Source organism: Rhodamnia argentea, chromosome 2, assembly GCF_020921035.1.
Source record: "Rhodamnia argentea isolate NSW1041297 chromosome 2, ASM2092103v1, whole genome shotgun sequence".
Lineage (NCBI taxonomy): Eukaryota > Viridiplantae > Streptophyta > Magnoliopsida > Myrtales > Myrtaceae > Rhodamnia > Rhodamnia argentea.
In genome coordinates, this window is record NC_063151.1 from 6,704,134 (window position 1) to 6,716,366 (window position 12,233).

Here is a 12,233-nt window from a genome sequence, read left to right on the forward strand (position 1 = left end):
ACCGAATGCCTCCAATTATCTTCTTTGGAAATCTTTGTTCACATCTATTTTGCATGGTCATCGCATGATGCATCATGTTGATGGCTCTATTCCTCTACCTTCACTTGATGATCCTACATATCCAACATGGTTTGAAAAAGACTAGCTATTGTTATCCTGGATCAACGCTACATTAAGTGACTTTGCTCTTCCGTATATCATCGGACTCACCTTCGCTAGGCAAGCATGGGAGCTGCTCAATAATAGACATGCCTCCACAACGCATGCCCATATGATGTCCCTCAAACGGGTGCTTCGTCAACTCAAGAAGGGCACTCAATCTATAGCCGATTATCTCTAGCAATTTAAAGTCATGTCTGACCAACCGGTTGCCTATGGCTCTCCTCTACGCGAGGATGATCCGCTTATTCACATCCTCGATGGGCTGCCACCACCATATCGCCAATTCTGTTCATCGATTCGTATTTGTGCTTGAACATTGACCTTATCTTTGGAAGAATTGTATACACTAATGATTTGTGAAGATCTCTTTTTAATTGACAATACACCGCCCGCAGTCTTAGCTCGGTTCTTTGCATTGATTGCTTCCAAGCCTTCTAGGCCTAACAACTCTCATCAATTCTCTTAGCGTCGAGGCCATGCATCATCTCATGGTACATTTTCTCCACACTAGCAATCATCCGGATCCTCCGGATCGGTGCAACAACGACCATCACCCTAAGGTCAACAAAAATTTCAAAATTCGAGTGTTCATCCACAATGTCAGATTTGCAATCATATGGGACATATTGCCATCGATTGTTATCATCGAATGGACTACACCTATCAAGGTCACCATCCACCAGCAAAACTTGTAGCGATGGTAGCTATTGCCTCCACCTCATGCAACATTTGGTACACCGACACCGAAGCTACTCATCATTTCACCCCGAATCTCGAAAATCTCCACATTTCAAATGCTTATGACGGTAATGATACTGTTGAGATAGGTAATGGCCATGTTATGCCCATTGCACATGTTGGTTCCACCACCATCTCACCCTCTTTATCCCTTCTTCACCTAAAATCTATATTCCATTGTCCCACGACTTCACACAATTTACTCTCTGTTTATCGCTTTTCCAAAGATAACAACTGTCTCTTTAACTTTGATGTCTCTGGTTTTTGTATTAAGGACAAGGCCATGGGGAGGATACTATATCAAGGGCCAGTTGAGAATGGCTTGTACCCATTTCGCACTCCAACATCATTCACCGCTCAAAAGGCTCATTACGGTTCCTCTATCACCACGGATCAATGGCATGCTCGTCTTGATCACCCCTCTCATAACATTCAACGGGCTATTCTCTCAGTTATTTCTATTTCCAATAAATCAAGTTCTTGCATTTGCTTATCATGTCAGCAAGCGAAAAGTCACAAGCTTCCTTTTTTCAATTCTCATTCCCCCTCTAGTCGTTCTCTAGAATTATTACATTGTGATGTATGGGGCCCTGCTCTCACATCATCTTGTTTTAATTGTTCTTATTATGTTCTCTTTGTCGATGATTTTTCTAAATATTCTTGGTTATTTCCTATGAGATTAAAATCTGAATTTTATGATATATTCGTTAGTTTTAAAAAGCGAGTTGAAAATCTATTGCGGCACATCATCACCACATTTCGCTCGGACGGTGGTAGTGAATTCACAAGTAATGCCTTCAACAATTTTCTTCAATCATATGACATTATACATGAATATTCTTGCCCCCACACACCGGAACAAAATGATGTTGTGGAACACAAGCACCGCCACATCATTGAAACCGGCTTAGCTATGATGGCTCATGCTCATATGCCTTCTAAATTTTGGTTAGAAGCATTTACCATGACCATTTACTTGATTAACAGCATGCCCATACTTCAACATCATACTTGTCCCATATTAAACTTTATTTCGGACCCCACTTGATTATTCATACTTACGAACCTTTGGTTCTCTTTGCTTCCCATGGCTTCGGCCTTATAATGCTAATAAATTGCAACTTCGATCAATGCCCCGTTATTTTATTGGCTATAGCTCTAATCATATAGGATATCGTTACATGGATCTCTCATCCGGTCAAGTATATATTTCTCGTCATGTCATCTTTGATGAAACTAAGTTTCCCTACTCCTCCATTACTCCCACTCATTCTTCACATCCTACACCTCATAATCTTGATTTCTTTGGAGTCATTCAAACCGAGCATGCTCATTGTGGTCCTTCCACCACTTTACAAGTCGTTCTCACATCCGGCAACACCTCCCCGGTGCCTTCTTCATCAAATACGGAGCCATCAACTACCGAGCCTACCTCTAGCTAACCCATTCCTGCACCTATTAACAATCAACATGTCCCTCCCTCTTCTACTCACCCAATGCAAACAAGGTCTAAATCTGGTATTACCAAATGGAAGGTCTTTTCCCACACCCTTCACCCACTTCCACTTGCACTTATCGCCAGCCATATCTCCGAACCAACATGTTACTCCCAAGCGGTTAAGGATCCTCAATAGGGTCATGCTATGGATCAAGAATTTACCTCTCTTCAACAACAACAAACATGGTGCTTGGTCCCTTATGATCCTACTATGAACGTAGAGGGCTGCAAATGGGTATTTCGAGTTAAGAGAAATCCGGATGGCTCTATTAGTCGCTACAAGGCTCGTCTTGTTGCAAAGGGTTTCCATCAACAACCGGGTGTTGACTTTGTTGAGACTTTCAGTCCCGTGGTGAAACCTACCACCATTCAACTTATTTTATCTCTTGCAGTCTCTCACAATTGGCCACTTCAACAATTGGATGTCGAATGTGCTTTTTATATGGTGATTTGCGGGAAAAAATGTTCATGTCCCAACCTCCAGGCTATGTTGATCGGGGCAAATCTAATCATGTTTGTCACATGAATAAATCCATTTATGGCCTCCGTTAAGCTCCTCAAGCATGGTATGAAAAGTTCAATTCCAAACTCCACGATTTTGGATTCATCGTCTCCAACTCCGATCCATCGCTATTCATCTTCCACCAAGGGCATGTAACAATATATCTCCTCCTCTATGTTGATAATATCATACTCACTAGTAATGATACTTTAGCTTTGCAGCAGTTAATCTCATTTCTCGGCCATCATTTCCGCATGAAGGACCTTGGACCTCTCTTTTATTTTCTTGGCGTTTAGATAACATGAAATTCCGAAAGCATACGACTCAATCGGTCGAAATATATTATGAATGTTCTGAAGCATGCAAATATGGATGGATGTAAACCTGTCCCAATGCCTGCTATATCTCAAAAACTTGGCCAAGGCGATGGACCTCCATTGTCGGATCACACTCTTTATCGAAGCCTTGTTGGAGCATTATAGTATGTTACATTGACGTGTCCCGACATTTTTTTTCCATCAATCAAGTATGTCGGTTCCTAAAGTCTCCCACCGAGGATTATCTTGTGGCGGTCAAACGGATTTTGCGTTATTTGAAAGACACAATTACTCACAATCTTCACTTTCGTCCAAGCCAACATCAGCTCATTGCCTCTTGCGACGTCGATTGGGCAGGCTGCCCCATTGATTGACGTTCTACTGGTGGATTCTATATTTTCTTTGGTTCCAACCCCATTTCTTGGAGTTCTAAAAAACAGGCCACGGTAGCACGTTCTTCATCCGAAGCCGAGTGCTGGTGTCTAGCTCACATTGCAACTGAATTAGTTTGGCTATGCTCCTTATTATGTGAACTGCATTGTTCACTCCTTATACCACCTACCATATGGTGTGACAATGTTTCCACAATCTCTCTCATCCACAATCCAGTTTTTCATTCAAGAACGAAGCATGTCGTGGTTGGTTTTCATTATGTCGGGGAGTTAATTGGGCGCAAGATTCTAATTGTTCAATTTATCTCCATCAAAGATCAAATTGCAGATCTGTTTACAAAAGGTCTAAGTTCTAATCGCATCGGATATTTGCGGAACAAGCTTCACCTTCAACCAACTATGCTCGGCTTGCGGGGATGATAACATATCGTCATGAAATCAATTTTGAGGATATTTCCTCAATTTGAAATATTTGTATGTAGAATTCTTTCCTTAATTTTAGGAATTATTCTTTCCTTGATTTGAGGAATCATTTTCGTCTTCATTTGTGATTATGTATCTATTTAAACTCCTTATATACATTAATAGAAGGACAAGGAAAATAAAAAATTCAAAATTTTCTTTTACTTCTTTAGCGCTTTGGTTGGCTGAATAACCGGACTTGTGTCGGATGCCTAATTGCGAAGAAATCATCCCCACGTTGTGCAAAAAAAAATCATTTGATAAGTTTGAATGAATTAGTTGAAACGATATCGTTATTGAAAAGAAAAGCAATTTGAATTTCTTTATCGACAAGTACGACAACATCTCGTCGTTATGTAGTATGATCTCTTGAAGTCAAGTCCCGAGAAGGTTATTCCCTATATTTTTTCACCTCTAATTTGATGGGCGACGAAAAACTTCAATGCGAATCGCAGTAGTTCCTTCAAAATAGCCCGTGACTTGAATGCCTATAATGGAGGAAAAGGAAGCGAGAAGGAACGCAAGATCTGAACATGTTTAAGGTCGTTTTTCACGTTTCGATTAGAATTCATTCAAACCTCAAACTAATCGAATATCCTTGCCGTCCCCTGTTTCGTTTACCACCTTCAAAAAGGCGGACAAAAAACAAGCTTGTTTCATAAACGCACAAGAAGAAACGACGCCGACCATCTGATAAATTTCATGTTGAGCTCGTGATCGAATTCGGAAATCGCCCAGGAAAGTGGATGCAGTTACGTAGGGTTTCTTTGACCACGTTCTTCCCCCCAACTCAAAGCGTGTTGACCTCGGTCTCCATTGCAGCAAATTAACCTAACCACTGCCCATTTGCTGACATTGTTCCCCACAGATTCTAAATTAGCTGATTATGTGGCTTTCCAGATTTAGGGTAAAAGTACCTAAAAAGTTTAATCTAACCACGACAAACGTCCACATTAGAAATTTTCAGCCTTAGATTGGCCGGATGAATTTAATTGGTATTGAAGTGAAAAAGTTTAGGACATAATTGATACCCAATTGAAAGATTTAAGACATAATTGGTATCCAATGCAATGAATTTATGATTTATTTCATACTTTTCCCCAAATTCAGTCAATAATGAGTCAATAAACTACATTTATTTATACTTTTCCGTTTTTCCCCCCTTCCAATCATTATAAAAAATCAAGATCGTAACGGATGTGAAATTAGCTGACATAGTCGAAACTCATTTATTAAACGATCGACCATTGATATGATTAATTCATATCGTGTGCGCATTACTGTCTTGGCATCATTATGGAAATGCCTGGGTAAGGGACATTAAAACGAATTGAACAAGCATATCAAATGATGTGATTCGCATGCTTAATACGGCGTAATTACAAATTTGCAACCTAATTTTGACCGCTCAATTGGGTTCGTTTAAATTTGTTCACCTAAAAAATAACAAGATGGAAGAACTTCCCTTATACTGAATGTATAACGTTGAGAATATGTCTCAAGCTTGAGTTCACGAAAGAAACTCGATCCAAGTAGCTAATTTAATACGAGTACGCTTGCTATTTTGAATGATTTCTTTGTTTAAGTAGGTTCCCTAGTTTTAACAGGTTTCCTAAAATGGGATTTCTTGTTTTGGAGACAAATATTACCTATACAAGTGATCGTATTCTGCTCATTTATCATATACAAGAGCTAATAAGAGAAGTGTCGGGGATATTCTTTCAGTGAGTCTTCTAAGTGAGTTCTCATTCACAGGGACACCTTTCCTCGTGGAATTAAATATCGGCACTCGGATCAAACCGCAAGAATCTCCGGCATCCTTATCGTTCATTGCCGACTCCCACACTAATTTTTTCTTCTCGCATTAGACTTGAATTGCAGGATCCGCCGGCTCCCGCGCCATTTTCCATATACGTCGGATGGGAAGTGGCCGTGAACCTGGATTTTGCGGCTGAAGAGGGAGGACCCCCGTCCGACGAATAGTCCTCGGTTTTTTTAGCGTTGCATCGTCGCTCTTCGCATCACGTCATGTTTTATATCTAATATTGCTCCTTCCTGCAATAAAAGAAAAAAAATTTGAAAAAGTCGAAGTATTTATCAATGAATTCAGGTATATTCTCCGCGGCAAATGCTGACCGCCCCACCCCATCTTTACTCATTGGATCCGTTTTAACTTGGATTCCATATTCCATCTAGTTTCCCCAAAAATTAAAAGGAAAAAAAATAGATAAATAGGGATTTTAATTACTTTTTTTTTTCTTCCTTTCTTTCGCTCTTTGCTTTGCCTGGAGGGTCAACAAGATTCACCTGCCTCCGAATTCTAAGGTGTAATAAGATAGCGGGTGGTTATCAAAAACCCCAAATATTGTGATGTTTTCAAGAACCCAATTGCCTTGAATAGAGTTTTTGGATTTTTTTTTTTTTGATTTCGATGCAATTTTTTTCATCTTTCTCTTGTGATTAAGAGCATGCAGGATAATTTGTTATCTTCTTTATCGAGCTCATTATCTCCGTCAATGTGCATAGATAATCATACATGGATGATAATAAATTGGACCTTTGCTCGAAAAAAAAAATCGCTTGAAAAGGAAAAAAATCACTGGGTCATTCTCTTTTATGAAGTGGGAAATATGATTTGATGGGTTAAATAGGAAATAACGAAATTGATTTTCTTGTGTTTTTGGGGAAATTCGAAAGAGGAAAGGTGATGAGATAGGAAATAATAAAAATCGATTTTTATCTTTTTTTTTTTGGATTTATTATTTGCGTACTGGTAACTTCCCCTATCTCAAGGAGGTGGGGCCGACTTGCTGCTATTAATAAATCGGAAAACTCCATGGGCGGTTAAAGAAAGCTCTCTGTTTTCGAGAACCTAAAGAGAAGAAAGGATTACATCTCTGGCAACCAAAAAAAAAAAAAAAAAAAAAGGAAGAAGAAGAAGAAGAAGGAGAAGGAGGAAGAAATTTCTCTTGCATTATGAGCTCTCGCTCTCTCCTCATCTCCAGTCTGCGAAATTCTTCAGGACCCAGAACGATCAACAGATTCTTCTCCATCTCTGTTTGACCGGTTAGTTTTGCGGTACCCTTCGATCTTTCCGACTCTTTAATCTGTCGAATTTTGAGATACGGTGTTCCTTCGAGGATTTTGTTGTTGTTTACTTGCAATTCTTGCATACCCATTATGCGATCATCGATCATGTCGCCGTTTCGCTTCTCGGTCTTCTTCTTCTTTCTTCTCTCTTTTTTTTTTTGTCGCCTTATGGACCTTTTCATGAGAAATTCCCCTGACCGTTTGTAGTTCACTCCTTTTTGTCTTTCACATATTTTTGTCCCCGCGACATGCGTGCTCTGAATCAATGACTTATGGGACGCCGCATATTTTGAATATCATGTCGGAAAAGTTGGAAGATGATTTGAAGTTTTGATTTTTCATCCGATGCTTTTGTGGATTTTCAAGAAATTGGTTTTGATGTGTGTAAATATCATCAGTTTCTCAATTTAGCCCCGTCAAAAGAATTTTTTTTTAGTGTTTTGAGTCTTGTAATTTTTTTTCCCCGCATAATTGGAGACTTTATCTGTAGATCTCATGGTAAAGTTTTGATTTTTAATCCGAAGTATATAGTCGGGCCGGATTGATTACATGAGCTTGGATCATAAGTTTTATGTTATCGCTGCCAAGATTGTTCGGTAAAACAAGTTTGTTTGGTAAAACAAACTGTAAACAAACTTGTCCTGCTTCTTTCTCCGAAGACGTTTTCTAATTCTTGCGTTCTGTGAATGCATTCTGCCACTTTGGCGTATTTTAAAGTTTGATAAGATCACGGGCTTTTTGTTTTTCGGATTCATGTGATTTCACTTAGGGTAGTTTAAGAAGTTCATCCCGTCTTGGTAGTTGATGATCCAAACTGCTAGTTTAAAACAACATCTGCACTGGCCTAAGCAGTTTAATCCAGAGCTAGCGAGCAGAAAGTAATCTGTCAGAAGATGGTGTCATCCCAAATTGGAGAGAGAAAGAAGGGGTGAGACCCAAATGTTTAGGACAGAAAAGACCTAGCCGAGGAGATTCTGAGGGGATAGGTTTTCACCTAGTAGTTCTTGCAATTAATGCATGAGAAGTGTGAACGTGTGCCTAGTTTCTACAAGTGATTTTTTAAGTAAATTGATCTTTGTCTTCTGCTCGAGGCATCTCTCAGGATGGTTCTTGAATTCATAAGGGGTGTTGCTTTATGTCAATCTAGTGGTGTGGTAAGTGCTCCTTTGGATACGTGGAGACCTCTTACATCCGAGTAAAAGTGAAAAATATCAGCCTACCTTTACCCTCAATGGCTTCTGCATTTAGACAGCTTCATAATTGCTACTAGCCCAACAGAAATGAGGAGGTAAGTATCTGTAGAGAGTACCAATTCTTTATCGAAATGAGGATTGGTAGCATTTTAATGGCCATTGGGGAGTAAGATTTGTCCAGACTGCTGAGAGATTTCCTTATTTTTTATTTTTTTTGGTCGGAAGAGATTTCCTGATTAACCGAGCTAGTTTTATTCGGATCATTAGTCATTTATTGGAGCGGAATGCTTCATTTTGAGATGCGGGATATTGATGCCGTGATTTATTGCCCGCGGATGGAGTTGCTTAGGTGAAAAATGCCTGCCGTACATCTTTTTCTTGAGATTATGCAGACCAGAGGGCGTAGTGTGGGTTGTCAGGTGATTGGATAATTAAATTGCACGTCAAAATAGAAATGTAACTGCCTATCATCTTTGATACACCATCTTTATCTCATATCTTCTATGTCTCTTCAGATGATGTTAAAAATGGCTTGTTTATGTAACTGCCTAATTAAGCAGGTGCAAATGTTGGATTTGCAAGGAATTTGCTGTTTGATTTGTTTTTTTTTTTCTTTGGGATTTCTCCATCGAATGAGTCTGTGAACTTATTGTTAAAAACCTAGAGATTTTGCTTCTGATACTATAGTTCTTCAAATTTTGTTTTGCTGCTCCGTGTAATTCTGACTGTATTCAATTGTCTTTGCTACAGTTGACGTGAAATATTTGTGCTAAAATATTAAACATGAGCCAAAGGATGCCTTATGCAAGTCAGATTGTCGACTTGCAAATGGAGCGAGGAGTCTCAAGCTACGCACATCAAGAGCCCAGCATTCTCATGGGGGGTACCTGGCAATCTAACATGCACTCTGCCACAGCTTCAGGGGTCAGAAATAGCATAAATCTCAATCAGTTAGCGGATGGACATGACAGTTCTGCGTTGTATCAGATGGTGCCATATGATGGCGTTCAAAATCATGCCGCAAGATTTGATATGGGCACTTCAATGTCTTCGATTGTCTATTATCCATATGTAGCCCCTTTAGCTGTTCCCAGAGTATCCGCTGTTCCCATGAATTATGGGTCGTCCGAACAGTTGATATCCTTCAGCAATTCTGGGTTCATTGGAGGTTCATCTGACGAGTATGGAAGGAGCCACTATAAGGATCATTTCGAAGGTTCATACAAGAGAAAGAACGCCGAAAGCACAAGCGCTTCTTTCGCTGCTCCTGTAGATATGAGGACTGATGGTGGGACCATCATGGATCCTCCACCTCACGCATTGCCTGGGTATAGAGAAAATGATGGTCCTTCAGTCATGGATGATGGATTTGACAGGAGCGTGAGAGTAAGATCAGGTGCTCTTGGGATAAACTCTATTTATCCACATAATGGTAGCAATCTTGTGCCAGGAAGTTTTGTTGCACGGTCTATTCAGCCAACGGGTGCTTTTTCGTTTGACCAACCACCTAGAAGTAATGCCCTTGCTGGAGGTGCTGTGGCTTGGAATCAGGCCCCTGTAATTCCTTATATGCATGGTGCGTTCGTGATTTTGTCAATATTTCGCATTAAATTGGTCAACTATGTCATAATAGTTCCTAGTGCCTCTTTACGCAAGTTCAAATTCATATGGTCTCTGAGATGTGGTGACATCTATAAGGACCTACGTGTTTTGTGTTATTCTTTATAAGAAGAATAGTGGCAATGAGTTTCAGTAGAGAGTATTTTCCATGTGGTCATGGTCATGTTCGAAACATCTTAACTGATTTAAGTTTAAGCAATGTATTGTTGCCATTTTTTCATGCCATTCTTGCATGCATAAAAAACCTGTAAAGAAAATAGTTATCCTATGATGAAGAGCTTTTATGCTTCTGTTTATATCTTCGTGACTAATGGGGACCTCTCTCTCCCTTAGCAGGCCCTGTGGATGGAATTCCTCTAGAAGTTGGCCACATGGGTGTGCGAGGACCTCATGAGACAGACAGAGAAAGAAGGGGCCTAAATTTCCTGCATTCTTCACACTTCGGCTACATGGGCTATAATAACGTTCACCACCAAGTGCCTCATGTGCATGGAGTCAGAGATCATAATGCCCCATTTTCCCCTCAAGTTCCAGCAGCTTCATTTCCAGTTCCACACAGTGCCATGAACATCCATGGAGACGGTGTTAGGGGCCCTAGACATGTGGGATCTTTTGCATCGCCTGGATTCAGGATGTACCAACCTCTCGTTGAGGGAATAGCTCCTGAGACGAACCCAATACATTGCAATGTTCCCCAGCTGAGAATTTTGCCCGCTGATGTAATCTTCTATCTAGACGGCCTGTTGCTTCTCGTTTTCTTGCTGCGAATGGATTGTGATGTACTTACTGTTTGATATGTGCAGGAAGTTGCGATACTGGATCTTCCTGATTACTACAGAGTAGGGAATCACATTGACCATCACAGGGACATGCGCATGGATATAGAGGACATGTCTTATGAGGTAAGTGAACAAAATGTTGGTATAGTACTAGTATGACAACATATCTTCGTGTGTCACGTAGAGAGAACAATGGCATGATATTCATTGAATGAGTGTAGTAGTGGATTTATGTCGAACCACTGTGCTGTTCAACTGCAGGAGCTCCTTGCATTGGGGGAGCGGATTGGCAGTGTAAATACCGGGTTGTCTGAGGAAACATTAAGCAGTCAGCTAAAAACGAGAAGACATTTGTTGCCTTCGATCTCTATTAATCTAGAAGAGGTGCCGAGTTTGGAGAAGGAAGCAGCTTCTTGCATCATATGCCAGGTACTCTTTTCTGTTCTTGGTTTTGGATTTGGGGAATTCTAGCCAGTTGCACACGCATCATCACACATACCAATCCCAAACAAATTATGAATTATGTAGATCTGACTGCTCCGTTGCTGAAATGTTTCAGGATGCTTATGAGCAGCGAGATCTTATAGGCACTCTTGATTGTGGGCACGAGTATCACGCTGATTGCTTGAAGAGGTGGCTCCTTGTGAAGAATGTTTGCCCCGTATGCAAATCCGAAGCGCTGCCCATGGAGAAAACGGGATTGTAGGTGGATGGTGACATCAATATCGCCATATAAGATTTGGTGAAACTCACCATTTTATTCCTTCATAAGAGAGGAAAAGTACTAATTCATAATTTGGATGTTGGCCGTGTAATTCATTTGTGTACTTGTAGATATTCCGCTAACGATATTTGTTGCCTTCCGTTCCGGATGATCTACCGATCCCACGCTCCCAAACTAATTTTTTGCATCCTCGTAATGGGGATGCTTTCACCCTGTTAATGAGACTTGTACAGACTTGTATAATGTGCATGTGTTTTTTGCATTTATGTTAGTGGATACTGTTTGCAAAACATGGCACCTACTTGTCGTTGCATTCTGATATTTTGGAGGTCTAACCAGGTAGGAGGCTGGAGCATGAGTTATTTCCATCAATTTGGTTGGTAGCTTCATCACCAGTGGCGTAACAATGGCTTGTAATGTATGCTAACTTCATCACATTGAGGAGATGTTCTGTCTCTACTCTAGCTTGATCAACCATTATTTGACAAATAATCACTTTTTAGTGGCATTAATTAGGTTTTTTTTTCCCGTGAAAAAGCAAGCGGTGTTTCCCCTCTTCAGTGCTTATTGATCCTCAAGCAATTCAACACGCCGACCAGTGCTAGTTAAATACCATGAATTTCGTTGCTTTTCGTAAAAACACAAACATATTTCGGGGGGGATTGATTCGTTTTACTTAACCATACCAACCGTGATCCAAAGATTCGACATCTACCAAAGAGGCAAAAAGCAGTTTATCCGGATTCACCTCCTTTT

At 40.3% G+C, this 12,233-nt stretch overlaps 1 protein-coding gene across 2 annotated transcripts; it reads left to right on the forward strand.

Annotated features, from left to right (window-relative positions):
* Nucleotides 1-6,988: 6,988 nt before the first annotated feature.
* Nucleotides 6,989-11,788, forward strand: LOC115755040 (probable E3 ubiquitin-protein ligase ZFP1). Of its 2 annotated transcripts, none has more exons than XM_048274154.1 (6): nucleotides 6,989-7,137; nucleotides 9,105-9,930; nucleotides 10,308-10,693; nucleotides 10,778-10,876; nucleotides 11,015-11,182; nucleotides 11,313-11,788. In XM_048274154.1, exons 2-6 carry the CDS (start codon nucleotides 9,138-9,140, stop codon nucleotides 11,457-11,459), a joined length of 1,593 nt encoding a protein of 530 aa, XP_048130111.1. In that variant the 5' UTR covers nucleotides 6,989-7,137; nucleotides 9,105-9,137; the 3' UTR covers nucleotides 11,460-11,788. The 2 variants fall into 2 exon arrangements, with proteins under 2 accessions (XP_048130111.1, XP_030550147.1); XM_030694287.2 differs by having other exon boundaries at nucleotides 7,004-7,149.
* The last annotated feature ends 445 nt before the right edge of the window (nucleotides 11,789-12,233 follow it).